Here is a 25,669-nt window from a genome sequence, read left to right as displayed (position 1 = left end):
TCACCCTGGCTTGGACCCAAACTCCAATGTTTGAGGCTGTCGTTGGATGTTGTTCATGCCTCAAACATTATGGCATCTTCTTTTTTTACACGTTATGGACTTATGGCATCTTATTCTCTTCTGAAATTATTTTTCAAGTCTTGCTAGAGACTTGGTTGATGAAATCTCTGTTTCACCATATAGTGAAGGTTTTTCTTTTTTTGAAGGCTTTCAGGTCATATTTCATAAGTGATATTGTTCCAGGGACAACCTTCAAAACGCTAACTTAGGCTCTCCTGGGACTTGAAATTAGATTCCAACTCCGGAACAATCTGTTGTTGAACCTTTTAAAACAAAAATATGCAATATGTTTTTTAACTGAAAACTTTGCAACTCTCGTTTCTTATTCACTTGCATTAGCTTGTATTCATCAAAATTCAAGACAAATATGAGTTTCCATCTTTTAAGATTCACTATAAGTTAAAAAAAACATATGACTGCAGAAAAAAGGTCATGAATAAATGAAAGAAAACAAAATCATAACAGTGATATAATGAAATTAAATGTTTACATGATTATGATATGACCCGTATTAATCAAATGGTAGTAGCAAGGGCATGCTCTAAGATATGTCGTTCACTGGTTGTGACAAAACGTCAAAATACTTGAGCATCCCCGAAGGCGCCCCAAATAGGTTTTTCTTAATCGCAATTTCGGCACACCAAATCTCTTTCTTCATACCACAGTCATACTCGTCCCACAAAACAGCCATTTTCCCACCATAATCATTCAATTTAACATGGTTACTTAACGATAACCTAGGATATATATCTAAACCCTTCAAATCTTTCCATAATCTATCTCTGGAGTCATACCAATAGATCTTCCAGCTATAAAGGTATAACACGTTCTCTATCACACAAAGAGATGAGAAGCTACGCCATCCCATATTCATCACTAAGGAGGGGTTACTGGGAGATTGAGTTTGTGTAGAGTTAGTAAATTTTAAGAGTTGATAGATTTTTAAAATTATGTAGATTGTGAAAATGTTTATACATTCTTACAAAATTTGATCATAACTTCTTTAGATTGAAATAGATTTTCATGAATTTGTATATCCAAAAGAGGATTCATTAAAGAGGCAAAATCTTTTGATAACATTTAAGTCTATTTTGGTCATTTTTATTTTTAATGTCTCTATTTGTGACAAAAACGTTTTTAAGTCTATCCTAAAGAATTTCTCAAATAAATAATAATAAATAAATAAAAAATTATTATTTTTATAATTTATAATTATATGTTTTCAGATTCAAAACTTTTATAAATTTTTTTCAAAAACAAATTCATTTTTTTTCAAATTTTCTTTTTGAAATTTGAAAATGCTTTTTCAAACTATTTAAAAAAAAAGTATTTTAATATTTATAAATATATATATATTCAAAAATGATAAAACAATATAAATATAATTATATATTCAAAAATGTAATAATATACAAAATATAATGAATTATAGTTTTGGACATATTTTGGATTTAAGGTGCAATTGATATTTTGTAAGAATTATCACTTTGAATTTGAAAATCACATGGATATATATGATATTTTGAAAGTTGAGTCTTATGAATAAAAATGAAAAGAATCTATCTTCCAATAACACTAGATTTATTCAGAATTATAATAACTAAACTTTTTGAATAACAAAGTATTTGAATGAATTTTGAAAATTCTTAAATCAATAATAATGAATTTTATTAAGATTTTTGAAATCTAAGAACCAATAACAATGGAATCTCAAAATTTTCGAAGTTTATGAGAATTTACTTACCAATAACCTCCTAAGTCTGCTGCACTCCATCTTATACCTTTGTGCAGCTTGCAAGTCATTCTTTCTACCTCACATTTTACATAGACCGCTCCTTCATGGGTTACACTTTTGTACTCTGAGGGTCTACATATCTCTTCGTTAGATATCCGCAAAAAATCCCAAGTTTGTGTCTTGGTATCAAAAACCTGTTCGTCGAATTGATATCTTTGCAGCCTCCTGTTACATATATTTTCTCATCAAAGGCTTTGGACTGAAAGAAACAACAGAATCTTCAAAAATCAGGTGACAACTTCATCTGATCTCTTCAAGCTTGTTGACAAAACAATCAGGAACACTATCTCTGCTCGCAAGACCAGGAAAGCCTTCAAGCACCTCATGGCCTTTTGTTGATCTAACAAAGCGCCTCTAAAGTTCAAATCCTTAGTTTGTTGACATGTTTTTTCTCTATTTTTGCCATGTTAACAAATTCGTAGTTTATAAACTACATGCTTGTAAACTTTTTCATTTTCAATGATATTTACAGTTAAGCAAGAAAACGCATGAGCCATGTTCATGCTCAGGGCCGGAGGCACTAAAAGGCTTGTGGAGTCAAGTGACCCCTTAAAATTAGGGGACATTTTTTTAGTGTATTTTTCTTTTGATAAACCCTATAATATTCAAGTTAAAATTTGGCATTTTGACATATTAATATTAAATTTATATATTATGAACTCAGTAAAAAATATTTATGTTCCAAGACCATGACGCTAGACAAATGATCAGCTTTGTTATTCCTAACATTTACCAACCCTCCAAAAAGTAGATAGGTCCTGTTCGTTTGTACATCTAGAAGATGCATCCAGATGGTCCATCTAGATGTCTTATCCAGATGCTCCATCTGGGTGTTGTTCGTTTCTTCATTTCGTCCATGCATCCAAATGAATCATCTGAATGCAACTATGTTCGTTTGCTTGTCATTTTTTAACTTTCATCTGCATCTAGGTGAACTTGTTAATAAAATGACTAAAATATAATTTTTTACGTTTCGGCGGAAAATAGCATTTTTACGGTTTTGGCCGAAAATATTTTTGCGGTTTTTGACGAAATATGTGTTTTCCGCGAAAAAGTGCATTTTTATGGTTTTGGCGGAAAAATACGTTTTATGAGTTTGGCGAAAAAATATGTTTTTTGCGGGTTGGACGGAAAAAGTATGTTTTGAAGTTTTGGCGGGAAAATACAATTTTTCTTGTTTTGGTGGGAAAATGCGTTTTTCCGATTTTGGCGGGAAAATGCATTTTTCCAGTTTTGGCGGGAAATGCGTTTTCCGGTTTTGACGGTAAAATTTTATTTTCCGGTTTTGACGGTAAAATACATTTTTCCGGTTTTGGCGGAAAAATGCGTTTTTCCGGTTTTGGCGGAAAAATACATTTTTTCGGTTTTGGCGGGAAAATACGTTTTCTGATTTTACCGGAAAATACAATTTTCCGGTTTTGGCGGGAAAATGCGTTTTTCCGGTTTTGGCGGGAAAATGCTTTTTGCGGTTTTGGCCGGAAAATGCTTTTGAAGTTTTGGCGGGAATATGCGTTTTTTGGGTTTTGGTCGAAAAGTGTGGTTTTACTGGTTTAGCCAAAAAATGTGTTTTAATGAAAATGTGTGTTTTATGTTTTTTTGCGGAAAAATGCATCTTGCGGTTTTGACGGGAAAGTGTGTTTTTCCGTTTTGCGAGAAAATATATTTTTTGGTTATAGCGAAAAAATGTATATGCAAAAAAAATAGAATTTATGGTTTGAATATAATATTTTGATTTTAAAAGGTCATTTTTGTTATTTATTATTTTGGACTGAACTAGATGCATCTGCATCCAGATGCACCATCAAGACTCACCTTCATTTGGGTGAGAATTTGAAATGAGTTCAGCTGAGCGATCCATCTGGATGTAGCATTATAATGCACTTAACGAACATCAATTTGCATCTTCACCCAGATGGATCATCTGGGTGAGCAAACGAACAGGGCCATATTAGGACCAACCACTGCAATTTAGGATGAAGATGAGCAAGGTGGAAGATTAGGAGATGAAACTGGGATTAAAACTTTTTTGGAGCTATTTGGCGTTGGACGACAGAGACTGAACCAAAGTGTTGGGTTAGAGTCTGTAGGGAGCGATAAGCATACGTAGAGACAGCTCTCGGTGCGGCCTAAGAGGGTTCGGGTCTGGTGAAGCTTTGTTGAGGCAAGGAGAGATCGGAATTAATCTCTTGGAGACTAATGAGAGGATTGGATAATCTAGTCTTGAGACGCGTGCTAAACAGTTTAATACCAAATCATCTGGAAGCATCAGAAAATTTGTCATCCTTTTTTTCCTCTTAGGGTTTTTAAAAATTGATTTTTCACGTAAGGAAACCAAAACCTATAACCCGAAATCGAAAACTCAGACCAAAACTGGAGATTGTACGTGTCTTGAGATTCAGCTATGTTTGACTTGATTAATTTGAGAGATTTAAGAAGAGGTTTATATCGGTTGCAATAATCGAAGGAGCAAAAGTTTTATTAATGTTTTATAGACATTTTCCTTGTTCGTAAAGAAAGCTTATCCTTTTTTTTTTTACTTTTCCTTATCATTCTAGTAATTATAAAACGACATGTGTTCCCAATTTTCCTAATTCTATACCCTAACTTTGTTATGTAATAAATTGTCCTTTCTCTTCGGTTTTGCGACAACACTTTCCTTTTTGAACGAAATTGATACTCAGAATTTTGTATTGGTGCGTTCTCTTTTCTTTTAAGGCTATAAATCCAAAGTTCTTCAATCGAATAGATGATCAACCATAATTATTGAAAAACATTTATAAAAGTATTTAAAAGATGCAAATGTTTTTTAAATGATCCAAAAACTGACTTTAAACAAAATTTACAATTGAAATATTGTTAAGTTTAAAAAAAAAAAAAATTCTCATTTAAAATATAGACAGTAAATTTTGCTTCAACATTTGTAAGCATTTTGTATAGTATTAGTTAGTTCTATATAATATATATATGACATTATATGTTGTATATAATATTTAACCAAATAATTAATCATGTTCTATATTACTAATTAACCATTAGGCTTGTTAGAATAGTCTTTTGATGTTAAAAAAAATATTACGTTTGTATAAAAACAATAGATCTACTAAAGCAAAATTCTATTACACTAACATTCAACTTAAACAGATATCAAAATAATCACATTCCATCAGAATAAATTGATGCTTTAATATGACTGAATAACCAAAGAGTATATGGAGATACAATCAAAGCATAGGTTATGACTATATTCAAACATACGAACGTAGTATCGATTGCAGATGTAAAATGTATAAATACAATAGAAACTGAATGAATAATGTTTTGGTAATGACATGTCCAATCTTCTATCAGCACATGCAGTACACTTTTAACTACGACGGCAGAACAAGATGTGATGTCTCCTAAACTAGTTTCTCAAAGTGACCTAAATTTTAGCTTCGCCCTATTCTCTTATGGACTACGGCATGCCATGTCGACTATACGTCAGAATCTTCCACAAATCAATGTCACTCACCAATAAATGCTGCTGAAATTTTTTCCTTCTACAGTGTACCAATACTTGTCACACGCCTATACATACATGTCTACATAATGATAGTGTGTGCATGTCGACGATATAAAAACTCTGGCCACGTGAGCAGTACTCCTCGAGAGTGGGAAGTGTTTCTCGAAGCAATGTCTCTTTAGACACGTTTCGGATTCCCGTAGGTTCGCCAAGAAGCTGACATTGCGTTCTTCACGTGAACCACTGTGTTCTATTGCTTACGTTTATGTGGGATTTTTTTTGACAAGCCTCGTCAACGATGTGATTACAAATCATATAGACTAATTAGTTAAACCAATAATATATCATCATTACTTGCATCTCGATGCATTGTTTTGTTTCGGGTACAAAGTCATGACGTTATGAATGTAGGGATACAAAGCAAGGACCTACTGTCGACATCTCTTTGTCCATATTGTATTCCAACTTGTTGCACAAAAAAAAATTGTATTCCAACTTTTAAATATTACAGTCGGATACGCAACATTTACAAAATACAAATATCTTTCAAATTCTTGGAAATTTTGATATTTTCTGGCAAATGATGTCTCATCATTTCTTCCACTTGATAGACTGTTTTTCTTCATATAATGTGTGAGCTGCTTGGTAATGTTCATCACTGAGAAACTGACACAACCACTGCAAAAGTTTTTGTGTATTGTCTCTTCGACGCTCTAGCACGAAAGCCAATCAGAACTTATGCGTTTCTAGCTAGCAAAAACAATTAAAAAAGATATTTTATCCCAAAAATAAACAAAAATATAGCGCTATGTATGTTTCCAACTTATTTAAACTTATTTTAAAATTTATGAAATGAGAAACATATATCCGGAGATCAATAGTAAGATCGAACAGCATAAAGTTAAAGAGCCTCTAAGAATCAGGATACATTAGCGAAAATAATATCATCATACCCCATGGGGTCCCTAAAATATTCCATCAATATATATACCTAATATTAGTGGCATCAAAGTTGTACGGAAGATGAACAAGAGTTTGTGATGGTAATTTCTAGCTCGATCACATATTCACATGACATGACAATGTTTAACTTTTTTATATGATAGATGATTTCATGGATTTTTGCTATGGCTTAAAAATATATTAACATGGATTAATGCTATCAAAACCGTCATCATTTCGTAGATATATAGGTTTAAAAAAAAGAATTCATTCCTGAAACTGAGATTTGGATTAATATATAAAAAGCATTTGCGATTCACTGAGCCAAACGAGCATATATTTTCCAATAACCATGGTGTGCCCGATACGATTAATGAAATTAAACCCTTTTAAGATTGAGTTATCCCTAAACTAAACAATATTATTAATCCCAACTCTCATTAAAGCACAATTACATACACAGTTACACAACTCTCAACGTCCACAACAAATAAAACATGCACATGCAACTAAAACAAAACCCAAAAAACATTCAATTAAAAACAACTAAAACAACACACACACACAAACACAAAAAGAAAAAAAAAAAGTTTTAATTGGAGTCTCGGACGTGGAAGTAATTTGGGTTCTTGACGACAATATCGTACATGTAAACGGAGCTGAATTTGGTGAAATCTTTAGGGAGAGAGATGAGATCAATTGATGAGCGTTTGTGGAATTGGAGAAGATCTGTGTCGCCGCCACCGAAGTACCTCTCCCAGCCAAGACTCCCGAGAACCTGCTCGAGGGTCGAGTAAGATGAGATCACTTCTCCTGTCGGTAAATAGACCATCACTTTCCTTCGGCTGTTTGTGTCGCTTCCTGACTGGTTAGGGTTCTCCACTAGCCGTATCACTCCGTTCTTGAATACCCACACGCCTGACATGATCTTCTTGAGATAAGAGAAAGAGAGAGTATGAGATGGTTTAGTGTTTATTTTTATTAAGGAGAGGTGTGTGCATAAGTGTTTTTATAGAGCTGAGAGGCTCTATCACATCAAGACAAACGTGTATTCTTTTGAACGTAACTAAAAGAGCTTGTTTAATTATTAAGCAGATTTTCATTAAGCAAAATTAAACGTGAATATTAATATTAGATTCACACCAATGTGTTTTTTAATAAAAAAATAGATTAATATTTTATTTTACATATAAAACATTATATATCAACATAATTTTTGTGTTGATAAATTGTTAATACAGATGCTCTTATCTAGATATTTCAATAAAAATTTATATTCATTTTTTAAAATGTATTATTCCATAATGTCATGTCATTATGCATACAATCTTTTTATTTCTTAAATCCGACGGTTAACGTTACTTTAGCATCCTTTCTGATTCTACCAATTATAAGCACACTTTTCGTGATTAAACATTGTAATCCAATTCACTCACTCATCTTTTAAGCGACAAATCAGTATTAAAAAACCATGGACAATAGCCCTAATGGTGGGAGAATCACGAATTAAGAGAACCACGCATACAATAATGGTAGGCGAATCTCTATCTCTTATATTAATTCTTATAAAGATTATGAATTATTCGACGCTATGAAAATTTAACAGCACACACTTCCCTAACATATACATACTAGGTAATTTTTCCGTGCACATGCACGGACATAAATATTTATAAAATAAATATAATATAATAATTAATCGATATTTATTTTTAATTTTAAATTAATTTATAATTTGTATGCATAATTTATATTAATCATATCATATTACTTTAATTAAATATTTATCTAATTGGTTTTGTTGTTTTTACAGTGAATTTATTTGTCATTTGGACATATTGGATTCTGTCTATTTATTTGAATTCAATTATAATATTTATTTCTTGTAAATGTATTAAATTTTTATTAATTTTCTTATTTGTATTTTAGGTTGGTTGTTGTCTTAAATACATAAATATATTTTATTAAGATTATGTATAATTTAAGATATATTGTGATTAGAATGAAATAAAAAATAAACTATAATGTCTAATTCTAAATTACATAAATTAATATAATGATAATATTCTAAAGTCTCATGCATATATATAAATTTTACAAAAGATCTAAATTGTAACAGTGAGTTAATATTTTATTTATCATTTGTTAATATGTTTTAAGTCATCATATAATTTAAATTTATAAAATAAATAAATTATTATTATATAAACAAAATAAATAAATAATTATTATATAAACAAAATAAATAAATTATACATTCTTATTGTAGTTACATCTATGATTTTATATATAAATTGGATTAGTTGCTAATAAATTATACATTCTTATTGTAGTTACATCTATGATTTTAGATATAAGTTGGATTAGTTGCTAATATGTTCATTTGTTAATATGTTTATTGCTAAAATTTATTTTTAGTTTTTTCAATATCTCTTAAAATATGCAGTAAAAATGTGATTGTATTTTATAAATTATATTATATAAGTAAAATAAAATTTATTTATTTTCTTGTAATTTTCAGATATTATGGTAAACTAAATATATGAAAAAACATAAAAAAACATTTCAATAATAATAATAAAAAAATATTTTTTGTCAATTAAACCTATATACTTTTGTGTTACTTAATTATTTTGTGTAATCATCTAAGAAAATATATAGATATATATAAAAAATTCAATCACTTGAAAATATATATTTGTATTGTGTAAAATTATGTTTTAAAATAAAAATATTTCTTTTTCTAATATCAAGATCATTTGTATGAACTTTTGTTTTTATGAAATCACATTATATACAAATATAATTTTTCATCTAAGAAGATGTAGATAAAAAAAGTATTTTATTACTTCAAAATATATATTTTTTGTTACTTAAAGATATCTTTTAAATAGAATATTACTATTTTGTGAACTTTCATTTTTTTATGAAATCATATTATATATACATATATTTTTTCGTTTTTAAATTATTTTTAAAACTTTATAAATGTTTCTTTTTTATTTATATTGTTATTTGGAAAATTTTAAAAAGTAAAAAATAATATTTAAATGTACTTTTTTTATTTCATTAGGAGTATCGTAGTAATCAACCACCGTGAGAGTTAATGTGAGAGCGACAACTAGTAAAATGACTTTTCAAATAATATTATAGAGATTATTCTATCATAGCTAGCCAATCGGTTATTGTATTAGTGGACTTACACACATGCGTCATCGCGCGGTCGAATGCATTTATAAGTTACACTATATTAATTTTCTTCAATGCCTAGAATTGTATTAACATTTTTATAATTTTGCTATACTGTTTTTTGTAAAAGCTCACACTATTATTTTCAGTTTGTCTAGCTATATATGTATCTTTCCATGTTTGATATAAAGAATTTCTAATGAAAAAAGAAGAAGAAAAAATCAGTCTTAACTATTTGAAAATGTAGAGATGCGGGAAGAGGATAATTAATATAAAGGAGCGCATCTATCTATCTAAAATATGTTCTGTGAATTGAAGAATCTAATACTATAAAGAAGAGGGTGACTCTCTTCTCAGAGAAACACGTCATCAAATAGAGAAATATGGAGGTGACATGTGGCATGGTCATTTAAAAACTAATTGCTTTACATATCGTTAATGGGCTTGGCGAATCTTATTATATAGATACTGATTTTTGGACCGAAATCCCGACAAGAAGCAAGCCTGTCTCGCCTTAGTCTTCTTCCTAATTAACATTTTTAGGGTTCATCGGGTCTTCAAAGTTCTGATTCTGTATACCAAAAATGGTGGATCTGAGATGGCATGTGACTCGACGTTTCGTCAGTAATCTCCCCGTCATAGTCTGTTCAAGTCGTTTCAGATTCGATTAGTCACCTTCTGAAACGTTACAAGCCGCATTCATTGAGCATTAACTAGAACCTAACTCCCCTGCCCACTAGGCCACTACCATTTCAAATTCAATGAATCTTACCCATCTATCAGGCCGTGATTCTCACCTATAAAAAGGTTAGTATTCATCCCTATGATCATCCTCTTAACAGTTCCTAATATTGAAAGAAAATTATTTTATGAGTATAATGGCTGCCTCATCTGTCTTGCTCTCTGATTTGAAGGCTGGAGGTGTGTCTTCTCAGGTTCTGGGAAGCAAGAAGCTTACGCGGTGGCAAGTTGATGTGTGTAGACGTGCTTCTCCTCGACACTGGGTTTATTCTGTTCTTTAAACTCATGATCATTGTAGTTTTGTAACATATGACGGCCTATAAACTCAGATTTATCAATCTTTAGTTTCAATATCTTATTTAACCTCTTCTGGAGATAGTTTCTAATCCGGAAATTGTCGTCCGTACCAGATATCAAAGGGATTCAAACTCATTAAAGTTTGGAATATGCAAGCCTATTGGTGTCCATGATTTCAAAATACAACCTGTTAATGATGCTATAATTACAGATATGTTCTCCACTTCAACCGCTGCAAGAGTCTCTCTTATGTGTTCTTTTTCTTTATTAATGTGACCTTCGCTGCGTTAGAATGTTAGCATATATACGGAACGTAACTATTTGTGAAGAATGAAAATCTGTATATGATCTTTCCATACTTGCGTTAGCTTCCCTATGATCAGCCTGCGGGATTCTGTTTATATAAATTTTATATTTTATGTTTTGTGTTGTAACTGGCAACTCAAGATATACAATTGTGTTTACCCTTAGATTATTTACGAAGAAGATCAATGTTTCTGGCAGTTATTTGTTCTGGTGATATCTTTGATTCGTTTCTTTTTTAACAAAGCGTCATCATGGCAGCTCATAATACAAATATTATCTTTCTGATAAGCAATGGTCTTTTGGTTGCTAATTTTCTAGCAGTCTCTGCAGAGAAAGAATGACAAGAATAAATGATTTGTGTAAGCTGGCTCCGTTGAGAATGGATGATTCTCCTGTAAAAGCGTTAGCAGATTCAGAACCTGGACTAATGAAAATGTTGATAATCTGAGGCAATTGACCAGAGAGATTCTTGATTCCAAACGAGATTGTCTGAAGCTCAGTGGCGTTGAAAACAGAGTGCGGGAGTACCCCGTTGAAGAATTTACTTGACAAATCCAAAATCCTTAGATGTGGACTCAAGAACAAGTCCGAAGTAACATAACCAAGATGTTTGTTGCGAAGTACCAATCTTCTGACTCTGATCATGTATGGGGCTGTTGGGCTTCCCAAACTCTATACACGTGACACATGTCCACAAACATGGTGTTTCATCATGATAATTCCAGTTGCATATTACAGTGAGAGTATCAGTGAGGATATAGTATGTGAAAGATAACAGAAGAACACCATCAGTGGAATTGTGTGGCGACTAGAATAAGGTGGAAGAGGAATAATGGGAAGTGGTTGATTTGGTTGGAAGTTATGGTTTTCCAATTCTATGTACACCATTGCAAATAATTGTTCTGGTCACCAAATTTATGTGGTATTGGAGAGTTGATGAAAGAAGCTTTTGACAATACACGGAGGACCAAAGTGTAGAATCAATGATTTTGGATCATTTTGTTCAACGGTGTAAAATGTGAATGAGCAGCTGCAAATTTTGCTCATGTATAAATTTTCTATATCACTCAACCAACAAAAAGAATCTGTTCACGGGAGACACAATTATTATTAGGTTTGGGGTGATCCATGGTTTACTTTACTAGAAGAATAAAGCTTCGACAAGTTCCAACTTTCCAGTATATGAAAAACATGTAGCCTACATAAGCTTTTACATTACTAGAAATCATATACTATTTTTTTTTGAAGAATTCGATCAGTAGGATCTTACAAAGTTTTTGGATTAATCACTGGCCATAGTGACGAAAACTAATCGTACATATCAGATCAGTGATTATGTTTTTGTAAGTTTAGTAGTTTGTTCTCTGACAAATTAATAAGAAAACCATTTAGAATTTAACAAAATGAAGGGGATTTGTTTGAAAAAAATCATGCTTAGACCAAACACAAAACAAGGGACACTAAACTGATGATATGTCAGTTATCGTCATCTTTGACTTATAAATAAATATCTTAAATAAAATAAGTTTAAAATATAAAATTGATGTAGGAAAGCTTGATTATTTTCCAAATTAATTTAATCAAGAAGAAAAGAAAATAGAAAATTTGATAATATTTTCCTGTCGATAGAACTAACCATTATTCTAATAAAACAGTTTTGTCATATGAAATATCTCAAATTTAAAGTTTAAATTACTTATTTTTAAACGGAACAAAAAAAAGAACCAAACATTAAGCAAATGTTTGGAAGAGAAAACATGAAAGACACGAGTGGATGGTTAATGTCTACATAGTTTGTAATGTATTCCACAGACTAATATAACATATAAAGGATCGAGTAGGTCTAAGTTGTTTGGATTTGAGTGAGCAACGAATGGAACGAGATAAAATTGAAGTCAGATAAACAATTGTGTTGTTAAAGAGATAAATGGCTAGATAGTTGCACATACAGTTTGGTGTATACAAAGGCCAATTGTGATTAAATGATATATAGGATAGATTGTGGATCTCGGAAGATGAACACATGGTATAGTTTGTTGATTATGATTAGAAAATAGCGACTAGACACAAACATAATGGTGAAAGACTATATGTTGAATATACAACTTAATTAATAAATAAACTACAAAAAATCAGAAAACTGAATAAAAATGTGGAAACAAAAAATATATATTTTCAAAAGCAAATTGGACAAGTTTTGCTGAAAACAAATAAAATTAGGCTGTTTAGATTTATTGCATATAAATATAATAATTAATTTAATATTTATAGAATTTTTTCATATTCCAAAACAAAGATGATTTTTTAAGAGAGAAAAAAGGGATAAAATTCATATCTTAACATTTTAAAAAATCTTAAAGTGGTTATAGATTATGAAATTATATTATGTAGTAGTAAAAAGAACATGTTAAAAGGAAAAAAAAATATGCATTGAGATATTTTGGTATTTAAAATACCTCTTGAATTTTAAAATAACTTGCATAAAATTACATAAAATGTAAAAAATAATAATCTTGAAACAAACAAATGCAAAAATATAATTTAAAAATATATGAGATGAGAACCAAAGAACAAATACTGAATTAAAACACGAAACTTAATCAACAATCACTCACACCCAACTTAACATAATCAACCAAATAACTCTCTTTTGATTGAATCCGATTGATTTATGTAGAGATTGAATTCGATTGATTTATGTATTTTATAGTGTTATAAAACTTAAAACACTAAAAAATTACAATTCATGATTAAAACACAAAAATACTAAGAATCTGATCATTTTTAGTTATATAATTGAAATATAGTGTAGACAACATAATCATCTTCACACTCAACTTAACATAAAAGAAAATTTTCACAAAATTATATCTCTTATAAAAAATCGATCCAATTCTGCGCGTAGCGCGGACCTCCCCTAGTTACTATATATGTTAGATCAAATATCAAAGGCATAAACTAATAATTAACAAAGTATAATTGTCGTTTCATGACTCCTTCGGCCACTAATGTAGCAAATATTCTTGCATAATTAGGTTTCGCATAACATTCTCATGCCATCCTAAATATTCGACTGAAAGTATAATTATTATACCATTTCTGATTTGAACTAAATTACATTTTCATTTACCTTGTTCATTTTAAACTATATTCATGAATATATACGATAGTCAAAATTTTCACATACAATATGCAGGAAAATGCATTGATTTTGAAAATCTCAGAGACTACTATGCCTTTTCATTAAAAAATTTGAATACTACTTCCTGTAATGGTTTTTAAAAAAACAAGAGACTATTTTTATTAATTAAAGACATAGTAAACAGTAAATAGTATACATACAAATTATTAAAACAAACAAAGGCCCATCTTATTTGTTAGACTTAAGCCCAATAACTATTAAAATGTAAACTCACGTGATATTTTTGAAATGCACGTGACCATCTTCGTCGTCAATCATAATTTTGTCAAAGTACAGAACTCCCACCAGATTCAGACAAAAGGCTAAACATCCGCCACGTCACACTTCACCAAGAACCGCCACGTGTCGCCTCCACAACTCTTCGAGAAAAAAGGAGATGACTTTACACTTTACAAAGCATCCCCGCGAATGGCGGCTTCGTCGCTCTCCTCTCCTCTCACACACCCACTTCGCAGATTCAGCTTTCACCTTAGCCATCTCTCCAAGAAACCACCCGTTTCTTCTCTGTTCCTCTGCTCCGCCGGGAAAATGAACGGACATATACACCGTGTTCCTGCCCTCGACGAAGAGGAGATGGAATCAGTCGCAGGGAAAACGTTTGAGAGATACGCATTGCCTTCTTCAGCGAAGAGAAACGGCAAAGGAGTGGCGATTCTCTGGTTTAGGAACGATCTAAGAGTGCTTGACAACGACGCATTGTACAGAGCTTGGTCTTCCTCTGATACCCTTTTGCCTGTTTACTGTCTTGATCCACGTCTCTTTCACACAACTCACTACTTCTCCTTCCCTAAAACCGGTGGTAAAGCTCCAAAAGATCGTTTTGTTTGATATGTTCATTCTTTTTTTTTTTTGGTTTTACATTGTGTTGTGTTGTGATGTTTTAGCTTTGAGAGGTGCTTTTCTGATGGAGTGTTTGGCTGATTTGAGAAAGAATCTGATGAGAAGAGGACTGAATCTTCTTATTCGGAGTGGTAAACCAGAAGACATTCTTCCCTCTCTTGCTAAAGATTTTGGAGCTCATTCAGTTAAGTCTTTTTTTTTTGTGTGCTTGTGATGAGACATGTTTCTTAAGACTGTTTTAACTTTTTTTTTTTAATTTTATGTGTTTAGGTGTTTGGTCATAAAGAAACGTGCAGCGAGGAACTTCATGTTGAAAGACTTGTGGGTCAAGCTTTGAAAGGGGCTGGAAATGGAACTAAGCTTGAGCTTATCTGGGGAAGCACAATGTACCACAAAGATGATCTTCCGTTTGATGTTCTTGATTTGCCTGAGATGTACACTCAGTTTCGTAAGGTGTGATTCTTGTTTTGGTTGGTAGTAACTAAGTTCTTGAGTAAATGAGGATGAGACCAATGAGGAATCATAACACATGGATGCTTGTTTTCGTTTGCAGTCGGTGGAAGCAAAGTGTAGGATCAGAAGCTCCACTCGGATTCCAATTTCTCTAGGGCCAACACCTTCGGTTGATAACTGGGGAGATGTTCCAACTCTTGGTCAACTTGGAATCGAGCCACAAGAGGTGAGTTTCTCTGAGAAGCTCTTTAGGTAAGACGAGAGATAAAAAGCATTTTTTGTTAGTTAAGTCTTTATATGTATGTTGAAACAGGTGACCAGAGGAATGAGATTTCTAGGTGGTGAAAGCGCAGGAGTAGGCAGAGTTTTTGAGTACTTTTGGAAGAAGGCAAGAGCAAACCCTGAGCTCTTCTTGCATCTAGTATGACGCTTGTACATAATGTTGTATGTCTCTTTTTCTCATGAAGGATCTTTTGAAAGTATACAAAGAGACAAGGAACGGAATGTTGGGAGCTGATTACTCGACGAAGTTCTCTCCATGGCTTGCATTTGGGTGTATCTCTCCTCGGTTTATCTACGAAGAGGTCAGATCATTCAATCCTTTATCCAATGTCCCCAAAGCACATAGAAGTTTTCACTTATGTGGAAAGTATCTTCAGGTTCAAAGATATGAAAGAGAAAGAGTAGCAAACAACTCAACCTACTGGTAATGTCTTTTACTCTTAGTCCTTGGGTTCAAACTTCTCAATTGATTTGTTATATATGTTTGCAGGGTGTTGTTTGAGTTAATATGGAGGGATTACTTTAGGTTTCTCTCAATAAAGTGTGGCAACTCCTTGTTCCATCTAGGTAATGTGCTTACCAGACAAGTCTTAAGTGCTTACCGTGAACTTTAATTAAGCATATTTTTAATTCGTAGGTGGTCCAAGGAATGTTCAAGGTGAATGGAGTCAAGATAAGAAGCTGTTTGAGGCTTGGAGAGATGGCAAGACCGGGTGTGTATCTCTGATTATATCATTAATCATTTTCTCAATGCTAGAGGCTTTAAAGGCTAACCTTTATAGTGATTGCTCATGGATTGTTGCATAGGTATCCTATTATAGATGCAAACATGAAGGAGTTATCTACAACAGGTTTCATGTCAAATCGAGGCCGACAGGTTTATGATTAGTCTCCCTCTGTTCAACTTAGCTCATATTTATTTTTATGGAGATTGATTGTTCATTTATTCATTCGCTGCACAGATTGTTTGTTCGTTTCTGGTGAGGGACATGGGGTTGGACTGGCGGATGGGTGCAGAATGGTTTGAGACATGTCTTTTGGACTATGATCCTTGTTCTAACTACGGAAACTGGACCTATGGAGCAGGTACTAGTCAGGCCAACACATTTTGGTTTATATTATTCACATTTAAATGATGAAAGACTTCGTTTTTGCAAATTGAAGGAGTTGGAAATGATCCTAGAGAAGATCGGTACTTCAGCATTCCCAAGCAAGTAAGTAAAAAATTTCAACATCTTGATTGATATATAAGCAAGTGATGTGAAGAAGAGACTGGAACTGTGTGTGTTTCTGTGTTCAGGCACAGAACTATGATCCAGAAGGGGAATACGTAGCGTTTTGGGTGCAGCAGCTGCGACGGCTTCCAAAAGAGAAGAGGCATTGGCCAGGGAGACTGATGTATATGGACACGGTTGTTCCACTGAAGCATGGTCATCATGGTGGTGGTGGTAATGCTCAAACGTCTCGAGGGTCGAAGTCTAGTGGTGGAGGTTTCAGAGGGAATCACAGCGGGCGACGTTCAAGACACAATGGTCCTCCTTAGATCCATCTATTCTTCACCAAATTTGTATTACACGATTTAAAAAGAAAAACATTATGTGAATTGAGTAACTGTAATTGCGCGCGTTAATTCAAACTGAAACAACGTCTCATATAGAATAATGGGTCAATCTGAGATCGTAATGGGCTTATAGCCCATTAATAACTATTTGAATTTGGGCCCATTTAAAGCATGAGAACCCTAATTACGTAGCTTAAGCTCTTCTTTTGTCTATCTGCGTCTCTCTCGAAGATTTGATTGCGAAGGACAACAAGCTCGAGGTGCAGATTGAATCAGGTACTCCACTTACTTACAATGTTTTTTTCTTTCTTTTGTGTTCGTGTTGTATTGTGTTAACTATGAACCGTTTTCTCATAGACATGCCTGCTCTCGATTTTCTCAGTGAACATAGACTTTAGAAGATTAGGGTTTAGGGTTTTAGTTCCCCCTTGCAGACTCGTTCTGGGTTTATTCAAAGTTTATTCCTTTCGCAATAGTTAAGCTCAGACCAGATCTTATTCGTACAAGACTGTTATGTTTTGTTATGTCGGCTCATTGAATCTCTTTTGTCTTTATCTGTGTCAAAGTTGATAATGGAGAGTGAAACGAAACCAACCTTCAGCAAATCAACAGGCCTTCCACGTAAGCGTTTCTACAGAGCAAGAGCTCATAGCAACCCACTCAGTGACTCTCACTTCCCCATTCCCATTTCTCCATCTCATCTGGACTTCTCGCTTCACTTCCCCAAGTTCTTTGGAGCCAACAACGAAGAAGTCTCCAAGAAGGCTGAGTTCGCAGATATCGGATGCGGCTTTGGTGGCCTTCTCATCTCCCTTGCAACGCTCTTCCCTGATACGCTCATGATCGGCATGGAGCTGAGGGATAAAGTGACTGAATACGTCAAGGAACGGATCTTAGCCCTGAGGAAGACGAGCTCGGGGGGACAGTATGAGAACGTCTCTGTCGTTAGGACGAACTCGATGAAGTACATTCCGAATTACTTTGAGAAAGGACAGCTTTCCAAGATGTTTTTCCTCTTCCCCGATCCGCATTTCAAGGAGAAGAATCACAGGAGGAGAGTGATCAGCGTTGATTTGCTTGATGAGTATGCTTACGTTCTTAGAGCTGGTGGGATTATATACACGATCACTGATGTTGAGGAGCTTGGAGAGTGGATGAGGTCTTGCTTGGAGAAACATCCGATGTTTGAGTCTTTGACGCAAGATGAGCTTGATTCGGATCCTGTCGTTGAGCTTCTGTGCAGTGCTACTGAGGAAGGGCAGAAAGTTGCTAGGAATGGAGGACAGACTTTCAGAGCCGTTTTCAGACGCATTGCTTATGTTTCTTGAACTCGATTTCTTGTTCTGGTAGTGAACATCTTATTGTTGTTGTAACACAGCTTCTTTCTTAATTTAAAATTTTTGGGATAGTATTTACAGAAATTTTGAAATTAATGAATCTTTTCGAGAAAAGAGAATGTGGCCTTATATTAGCCATTTTTTTGTACATGAACCAATCTTAAAAATGAAGTTTTAAAATGTAATGGCATAAGCCAAGATGATGATTCACGTTGTTCTAACAATAAAAGGCTTTTCAAGTTTCTTACAAGAAAGTATATTGGGGAGGAACTGCCCTGTGAGCCCCTAAAGCCGAAAACATTCATCAAAACCTGGATGTAACTATAATCTATGAGGGATTGGAAGAAAACATATCAATTGATTCTTAAGATATCAATTGAGGTCTCCTTGCATTTTCAAGACGTGAAGCATTCTGTAATCACCTGTCACTTCACCAACATAGGCTACATAGCTCAAGTGTTCCTTCCTCGTCTCAGATTCTCTATGCATAAGGAGTCAAGATTCATATCTCTTCAACAATCTAATGGTTTGACCATATATAAAAGAAACTGAACATAGCTCAGGCGTCCACATCAGAACAACTACCTGAAAGGGAATGATGGTAAACTTGCTCTGTTTCTTGTTTCAAGTAGCACATTACTGCTTAATGTTCTGTATGCACGTGATTTAGCCTGCTCGGACAAGCAACTCCTCCGCTGCTCCTCGTCATTAGCCAATTTTTGTAAGCCAAATACGCCTCGTCTAGTCGCCTCAACTTGGTGTATTTCCTCATAAGTATCCAAAACGGAACATGATCCAGTGTCAAGCCAGACGCCTGCAGTCTCAACAAAAGCTCTTCTGCCTCCTTCAACCGACCTTTCCAACAGAGCCCTCTAATCAGCTCGGTATAAGTAATCAGATCAGGTCGACATCTTTTTTTTATCATCTCATCATACAGCTGAAAAGCCAACTTCAAGTTACCGAACGTACAAGCACCACCTAGTAGCAGATTATACGTAGTAGTATCTGGATAGACACTGGTTGATCGCATTTGATCTTTAAACTGGCATGCATCGATGAATCTTCCTTCTTTCACATACCCATGGATCAAAGCATTGTTTGTGTAAATATTCGGTCTAACGCCGTGAGAAAGCATTAGATTTCGAACAGATAAAGCGTTGCTGGTATCTCCACATCTTCCATAGCCATCAATCACCACATTCCATAGCAGAACCTCCGGAAGGAGAGAGCTCTCTAGCATGCTCAAAAGGAACTCGTTGGCCCTGGCCACATCTCCGTACATACACAGACCTTGAATGATAACTTTGTATGAGATCTGATCGGGAGCAACACCAGCTCGTTCCATGGTACCGTGAATACCACATGCCTCATCAAATTTCCCGTCTTTGCACAAGGCGCTTATGAGAGTATTGTAAGTGAAAACATCAGGATCAACTCCTTTCTTCACCATGTCACACATAAGCCCATAAGCATCCACCATGTATCCACTCGAACATAAGCCACGGATAAGGACATTGTACACAACCGAATCAGCAGGGACGTTTTTCTCCGACATCTCCTTCCAAACCCCAAGGGCTTGAACAACATCCCCATTCTTAAAACAACTATCCATCAGAATGGTGCAAGTGACTATATCCAAAGGCGCATCCGCCTGGCTACTATCTAAAATCTCTTCAAGAAGCTTTGTGTTACCCATAAGACCTTTCTGGCAAAGCGCATGCACTAGTATGTTGCAAGTCACTCTATTGGGCTTAACGCCGTATTTACTCATAGTGCTGAAGAGATACAGAGCTTTATCTACATTGTTAACACTGCAAAGACCCTTGATATAAGTGTTGTAAGAAACACAATTGGGAGAAGGACCCATCTCCCACATCTCTTTAACAAGCCCATCCGCCTTGTCGATGCTACCTAACTTACACAACCCATTCAAAAGATGATTGTGTGTGATCAAACCTGGAATAAACCCACTCTGCATCAACTTCTTCCGTAGCCAGAGAGCAGCGTCCAGCTTCCCTTGTAAACAAAGATCCCTCATTATAGACGCGTGGATCGCTATAGATTCATCGTATCTGAGGCTCTTTGTCCGACATACACTCCCCCTACAAAAAGAGCAAGTCTTAAACTACAAAAAAACAAAACCATGAAGTGCACTGGTTCAGAACTGAAACCTTAAGGAAGCAAGACGATCCAAACTACTTTTCAAGATAGAATCCAGCGCGTTGAAGTTAGCTTCAGGGTCTCCCTTATGGTCGTCATAACCCTTTTTATCAGAGATCCAATTCTCAGTAGACAAATGAGAATGATCGCCAGGAGTGAACTGAGGACGTTCGATACAAGAAAGACGCATTTCAAAGTCCCTGCAAATCCATAGAGAATCAATCAGTAAACAGACTGTCATGGAAAAAAAACTAATGAATGAATCAAATAAAAACATCACCTTAGGTTGGTGAAAACAGGAGCAAGGATCCTAGAGACATTGTCGAATAAAAAGTCAACGCTCTGGTTGAGTAAGCGAAGTACATTGGTTTGAGAGGACGAAACCTCCCCACAAGAGATGAGAAGCTGCATCCAAAAATTGATAAAACAGCAAAAGTTTTAACACTTTTTTTTTGGTATAAACAAAACTGAGGAGAAGCTGCAAAAGAACACTTACAGTCATGGATTAATCAGACACTAAAGCTTGCAAAAAGGAAACGACTTTCTGATCGGGATTGAATTATTGCTCCTCCACCTTATCCAATACGCATCGAGTTAAGAAACACACATTCACACGATTCATACACACAACGGCTTCTGATCTTAGCTGAAGGATAGATTTACATATGTGCTTGTATTCGATATATCAGTATAAGGGTTTGAGGGGAAATGATATTCTGAAAAGAATCGAGATTTTGAGTACCTGATCCTGGAGATTGCAGATGACGCCATCAAAATCATAAAATTAGGGTTCTTGCTTATGATGGGCCGTAGCCCTTAACGATGGGCTCAGCTATGAATGGGCTTAACATGGCCTCTACATTTTTTTACTTTCGTTTTTATTTTTACTTTTAATTTGAGACTGCGGTTAACAATCATTGCAAGATTCTTCATTGGTTTCTCAAAAAAAAAAAGAATTTGTATTTCAAATTTGAGAAACCTAATCCATTTTTTATATTTATTATTTTTGTTGTATTAAATTTGTGAAATCTATTTTAAAACTTGCAATAGGAGGGCTCTAACTACATACAGTTATTTTGACCTGTTTCTCTCCCTGGATGTAAGTATACAGTATGCTTAAAATTAATCGTTACTTGTGTAACCTGAGAAAGAAATGTGTAATCGTTACTTGGGCATTCCTATTTCCTGTTTCCTTTTCTTTTGCTAGTTCCTTCTCTTCCCTTTTGCTCCCTCTCCTCTGTCTTCTTGAATAAGTTGTGTTTACACAACATTGCAAAACTCTAAAAAATGGTATAAATCTTAACATTTTACCAAAAAAAAAAAAAAAGCATCAGTTGTTTATGGCTAGAATATGCTAATAGATATGATGACTGCTACACATATTGTTACATTTCTCTTTCGGCTACGAGGCAATTGCTATTATGCTGTATAATAATAATGACTTCATAGTTGTGTCACGCTGCGTGTTAAGTAGTCAACTTGTAAAACAAAAGTAACGCAAGAGGGGAGGGAATCAATCAATCGCAGCCTTTCATGGCCATATATCCATTTTGGGTAAGACCCCCTTCCCTCATCATCTTATTCTCATATATTTCCTCAATTTCCCACTTCCCTAATCACATCTTTGAATTTAATATTAACCGTTTTGCATGAATAATATATAAGGGATATGGTTTTTTACTGAATGGAACATGATAGCCCCGACAAATTCGACAGCTGCTACTCTGTAAGTCTGTATTTATTTCTATTGTTTTTGGCGCTAGTTGCTTCTCCTTGGAAAGGCCTGGTCACGATCAATGTGAATCTCAAGTGTCATTTGTCCCCGTAGAAAAAGAATTATACGTATTAGTCCAAACATAAAGATGTATATAGACAGTTAGTCACACACAAGGATAAGGTCGAAACTTGTTTGCTTATGGAGACTCAATTTGCACGCAGGGCCAGCCCTGAACCATGCTAGGTGGAACATTTGTAACAAGTTCCCAAAATTTTTGAAAAAAGTTACATATAAATAGGCCTTCGAAAAAATATTTTAAACCCCCAAATTTGTAAAAGAAATTTTTTTACATATACACAGCCACATGCCCCTAAAATCTCAGGAACGGCCATTTTTACACACAAAATAAACAAAAATATCAGTTAAAATAAAGAAATTGGTATGACCGTATGAGTCCATGTGCGTGAACCACTATTAACGTTAGTAGAGACGATAGTAATATTGGACAGTTGTAGTAACCTGCCAAAAAGATACATTGATCTCCCTCTTCGGCTCGCTGCACACGATATTCTATAACAAGATTTTTCTGTTAATAACTGTTTTTATCTTAAGAAAATGTTGAAGATAGCATTTTCCTAACGTGTTAGACGTATATATTATAGAAGTTTGTAGTTTTAGGTTCGTAGAGAAATAAATAGGTCCTTTCCAATAATATAGGGAAACAATCTAAGCTAGCAACAGGCAGAAGGTTAAATTAGTAGCTAGTCTGAATGAGTGAGAGTGGGCTTAATTTGCCTGTCCTGGTAAACCGTGGCGTTTTGTTCTTGTCCTATCCGGCTCTTTATATGCTCAGCAGTCAGCAGATTATGCAAGTAAAACAACAAAATGAAGAGAGGATACGACGGGAACATGATAATAATGCACGTAACTAAAAAGCTGAGACATTTAAAAGAGGAAAGCGATGATGAGTGTCAGTGTTAAAATGCGTACAAAGATTTGAGTTTATGATTGCCTGACCAAAATCTTTTTTACATGTCTACTTTTGTCGGCCCACCAGTACCTTAGATTCCGAAAACCGACAACGCTTATTTCAACATATTCCACTTCTTTTCTCCTTTTTCATCGCCTTTAAATAATTTTCTGGATTGTTACGTAATATTACATCTGAGTTTATCACCAAGAAAATCAACCTGCGATTTATGGTTGATTTGTGTTTTATATGTACCAGAAGGCTAAGAAATGATAATTGACAGTATATAATATTCAAATACACCATATGCATTGGAGATTTGGAGTGGACAGATGCCAACAACAACAGTGCATTTCTGCACTATGTTTTTTGCTAAAATACGTATGCTGTGTGACATTCTAAACCTATGTATCGATTAGGACGGCCAGTGCAAGCAGGCTCGTTCCCTCAATAGCTGGAACTGTCATATTTGTAAGCCTGAGGGTTTTGTTTTGAGTAATTCTTGGGTTCACCCCCTAGGGTGAACCTCTAGGTTCACCAACCAATAGTGTTTGAGTATTTAATATTTGATATCTTTTAAAAAAGGAAACAACATTGAATTTCCAAATAAGATTATCTTTTTAAAATAAAACAATAAAAATACATAAAAATAGTTACAAAAAATAAATAAATAAATATTTTTAAGTATTCAGCAAAATACTAAACCCTATACCCTAAATCTTAAACCCTAAACCCTAAACTTTGGATAAACTCTAAACGTTTGAAAATCCTAAACCCTAAATCATACATTAAAAACTAAATTTTAATAACACTAAACCCTAAATCCTAATCACTAAACCCTAAACCCTTGGGTAAACCCTGAACCCTTGGATAAATCATAAACTGTAAATCAAAAATATTTAAAATTAAACTCTAGAGATTATGATTTATCCAAGGGTTCAGGGTTTACCCAAGGGTTTAGGGTTTACCCAAGGGTTTAGGGTTTACCCAAGGGTTTAGGGTTTAGTGATTAGAATTTAGGGTTTAGTGTTATTAAAATTTAGTTTTTAATGTATGATTTAGGGTTTAGGATTTTCAAACGTTTAGAGTTTATCCAAAGTTTAAGGTTTAGGGTTTAGAGTTTAAGATTTAGGGTATAGGGTTTAGTATTTTGCTGAAGACTTTAAAATATTTATTTATTTATTTTTTGTAACTATTTTTATGTATTTTTATTGTTTTATTTTAAAAAGATAATCTTATTTGGAAATTCAATGTTGTTTACTTTTTTAAAAAATATCAAATATCAAATACTCAAACACTATTGGTTGGTGAACCTACAGGTTCACCCTAGGGGATGAACCCAAAAATTACTCTTTTGTTTTGGCTCGTCAAAACATGCAAGACAACTTATTTGTATATGATGAAAAGAAACAGACAAGAACAGCCAAACTTTTTGTCCACTAATCTTAAATCCCCAAAACAAGTTGTTTAACGAAAATTATGAAGCTAAAATCTATATACAAGTGCATCATAAATCTATATAGATGTGCATTAATAGAACTCTATATACAAGTGCATCATAAATATCTAGCTCATTAAAGATGAAATCTTATCCTCTAAAAAACATGTCTTTGTTGTCCAAAAAAAAAATGTCTTTAAGAAGTTGATTTTATACCAATAAACAGTTCCTTTAACTTTCCTAAGCTTAGCAAGAATAAAAAAAAATTAACCATTAATAAAAAATATGTATAAATTATACTCATACCGATGCTGGAGTTCTGATCAACACCAAGGCCTTGTTAGTTGTTAGTACAATTCGAATCGTCGATTTGAAAGAATGAAATAAAACAAAAAAAAAAGTAAAATATCCCATGGAGAGTTTGCATGAGTAGAAGAGAGCAAAATGTAGCCGAAGGACAACTTGCCAGAATTATGTTCATCACCATCATCATCATCAATATTTTTTATGCATGATGAACAACACTCCGGCAAGTCATCCTTGGCTGCATTATACTCTACTCCACTTCATGCAATTCTACTCCGTTGGGCACGCATGTCCATCAAGCTTCATATGAGCGTTTGTGATGGTTTTAGGCAGTGGAACGAGAGGAAGTATTTATAAGAGAGAGAGATGTAACTGCACAACGTATCCGGTCAATATAATATGCATTCACATATATGGTGATATAAAATATTCGACAATCAGGTCAAGATTCGTAAAGCAAGTGGCTCTAGTGCTCAACATAAAGCCAATAATGTTATTATGTCAAAATACTCGGCCTTTTCTCACGGCACGGCCTTTCCACCATCCACTCACAAAATCTTGTACATTTCTC

At 34.0% G+C, this 25,669-nt stretch overlaps 4 protein-coding genes across 6 annotated transcripts; 2 read left to right on the top strand and 2 right to left on the bottom strand.

Annotated features, from left to right (window-relative positions):
• Positions 1 to 3,270: 3,270 nt before the first annotated feature.
• Positions 3,271 to 8,173, bottom strand: LOC103874352 (flowering-promoting factor 1). Its single transcript, XM_033272977.1, has one exon. The coding sequence runs from the start codon at positions 7,222 to 7,224 to the stop codon at positions 6,892 to 6,894; it is 333 nt and encodes a 110-aa protein (XP_033128868.1). The 5' UTR covers positions 7,225 to 8,173; the 3' UTR covers positions 3,271 to 6,891.
• Positions 8,174 to 14,347: 6,174 nt separating this feature from the next.
• Positions 14,348 to 17,268, top strand: LOC103874351 (cryptochrome DASH, chloroplastic/mitochondrial). The gene is made up of 13 exons (XM_009152763.3): positions 14,348 to 14,833; positions 14,919 to 15,058; positions 15,145 to 15,327; positions 15,428 to 15,553; positions 15,641 to 15,715; positions 15,795 to 15,911; positions 15,987 to 16,033; positions 16,100 to 16,176; positions 16,247 to 16,322; positions 16,417 to 16,486; positions 16,572 to 16,695; positions 16,774 to 16,823; positions 16,910 to 17,268. Exons 1-13 carry the CDS (start codon positions 14,443 to 14,445, stop codon positions 17,150 to 17,152), a joined length of 1,719 nt encoding a protein of 572 aa, XP_009151011.2. The 5' UTR covers positions 14,348 to 14,442; the 3' UTR covers positions 17,153 to 17,268.
• On the top strand, positions 17,213 to 18,591 carry LOC103874350 (tRNA (guanine-N(7)-)-methyltransferase). Its single transcript, XM_009152762.3, has 2 exons — positions 17,213 to 17,446; positions 17,737 to 18,591. Exon 2 carries the CDS (start codon positions 17,743 to 17,745, stop codon positions 18,496 to 18,498), a length of 756 nt encoding a protein of 251 aa, XP_009151010.2. The 5' UTR covers positions 17,213 to 17,446; positions 17,737 to 17,742; the 3' UTR covers positions 18,499 to 18,591.
• A 74-nt stretch (positions 18,592 to 18,665) lies between these two features.
• Positions 18,666 to 23,825, bottom strand: LOC103874348 (pentatricopeptide repeat-containing protein At5g24830). Of its 3 annotated transcripts, XR_634185.3 has the most exons (5): positions 21,164 to 23,825; positions 20,948 to 21,072; positions 20,679 to 20,867; positions 19,093 to 20,609; positions 18,668 to 18,988 (listed from the first exon to the last, which is right to left on the bottom strand). XR_634185.3 is itself a non-coding variant. In XM_009152760.3 (4 exons), exons 1-4 carry the CDS (start codon positions 21,167 to 21,169, stop codon positions 19,151 to 19,153), a joined length of 1,779 nt encoding a protein of 592 aa, XP_009151008.1. In that variant the 5' UTR covers positions 21,170 to 23,824; the 3' UTR covers positions 18,668 to 19,150. The 3 variants fall into 3 exon arrangements, 2 of the variants coding, with proteins under 2 accessions (XP_009151009.1, XP_009151008.1); XM_009152760.3 differs by having other exon boundaries at positions 18,668 to 20,609; positions 21,164 to 23,824; XM_009152761.1 differs by lacking the exon at positions 21,164 to 23,825 and having other exon boundaries at positions 18,666 to 20,609; positions 20,948 to 21,078.
• Between the last annotated feature and the right edge of the window lie 1,844 nt (positions 23,826 to 25,669).

The sequence above is a fragment of the Brassica rapa genome, chromosome A06 (genome assembly GCF_000309985.2).
Source record: "Brassica rapa cultivar Chiifu-401-42 chromosome A06, CAAS_Brap_v3.01, whole genome shotgun sequence".
NCBI lineage: Eukaryota > Viridiplantae > Streptophyta > Magnoliopsida > Brassicales > Brassicaceae > Brassica > Brassica rapa.
The sequence above is the reverse complement of the archived record's forward strand: the minus strand, read 5'-3'. Positions and strand labels throughout refer to the sequence as shown.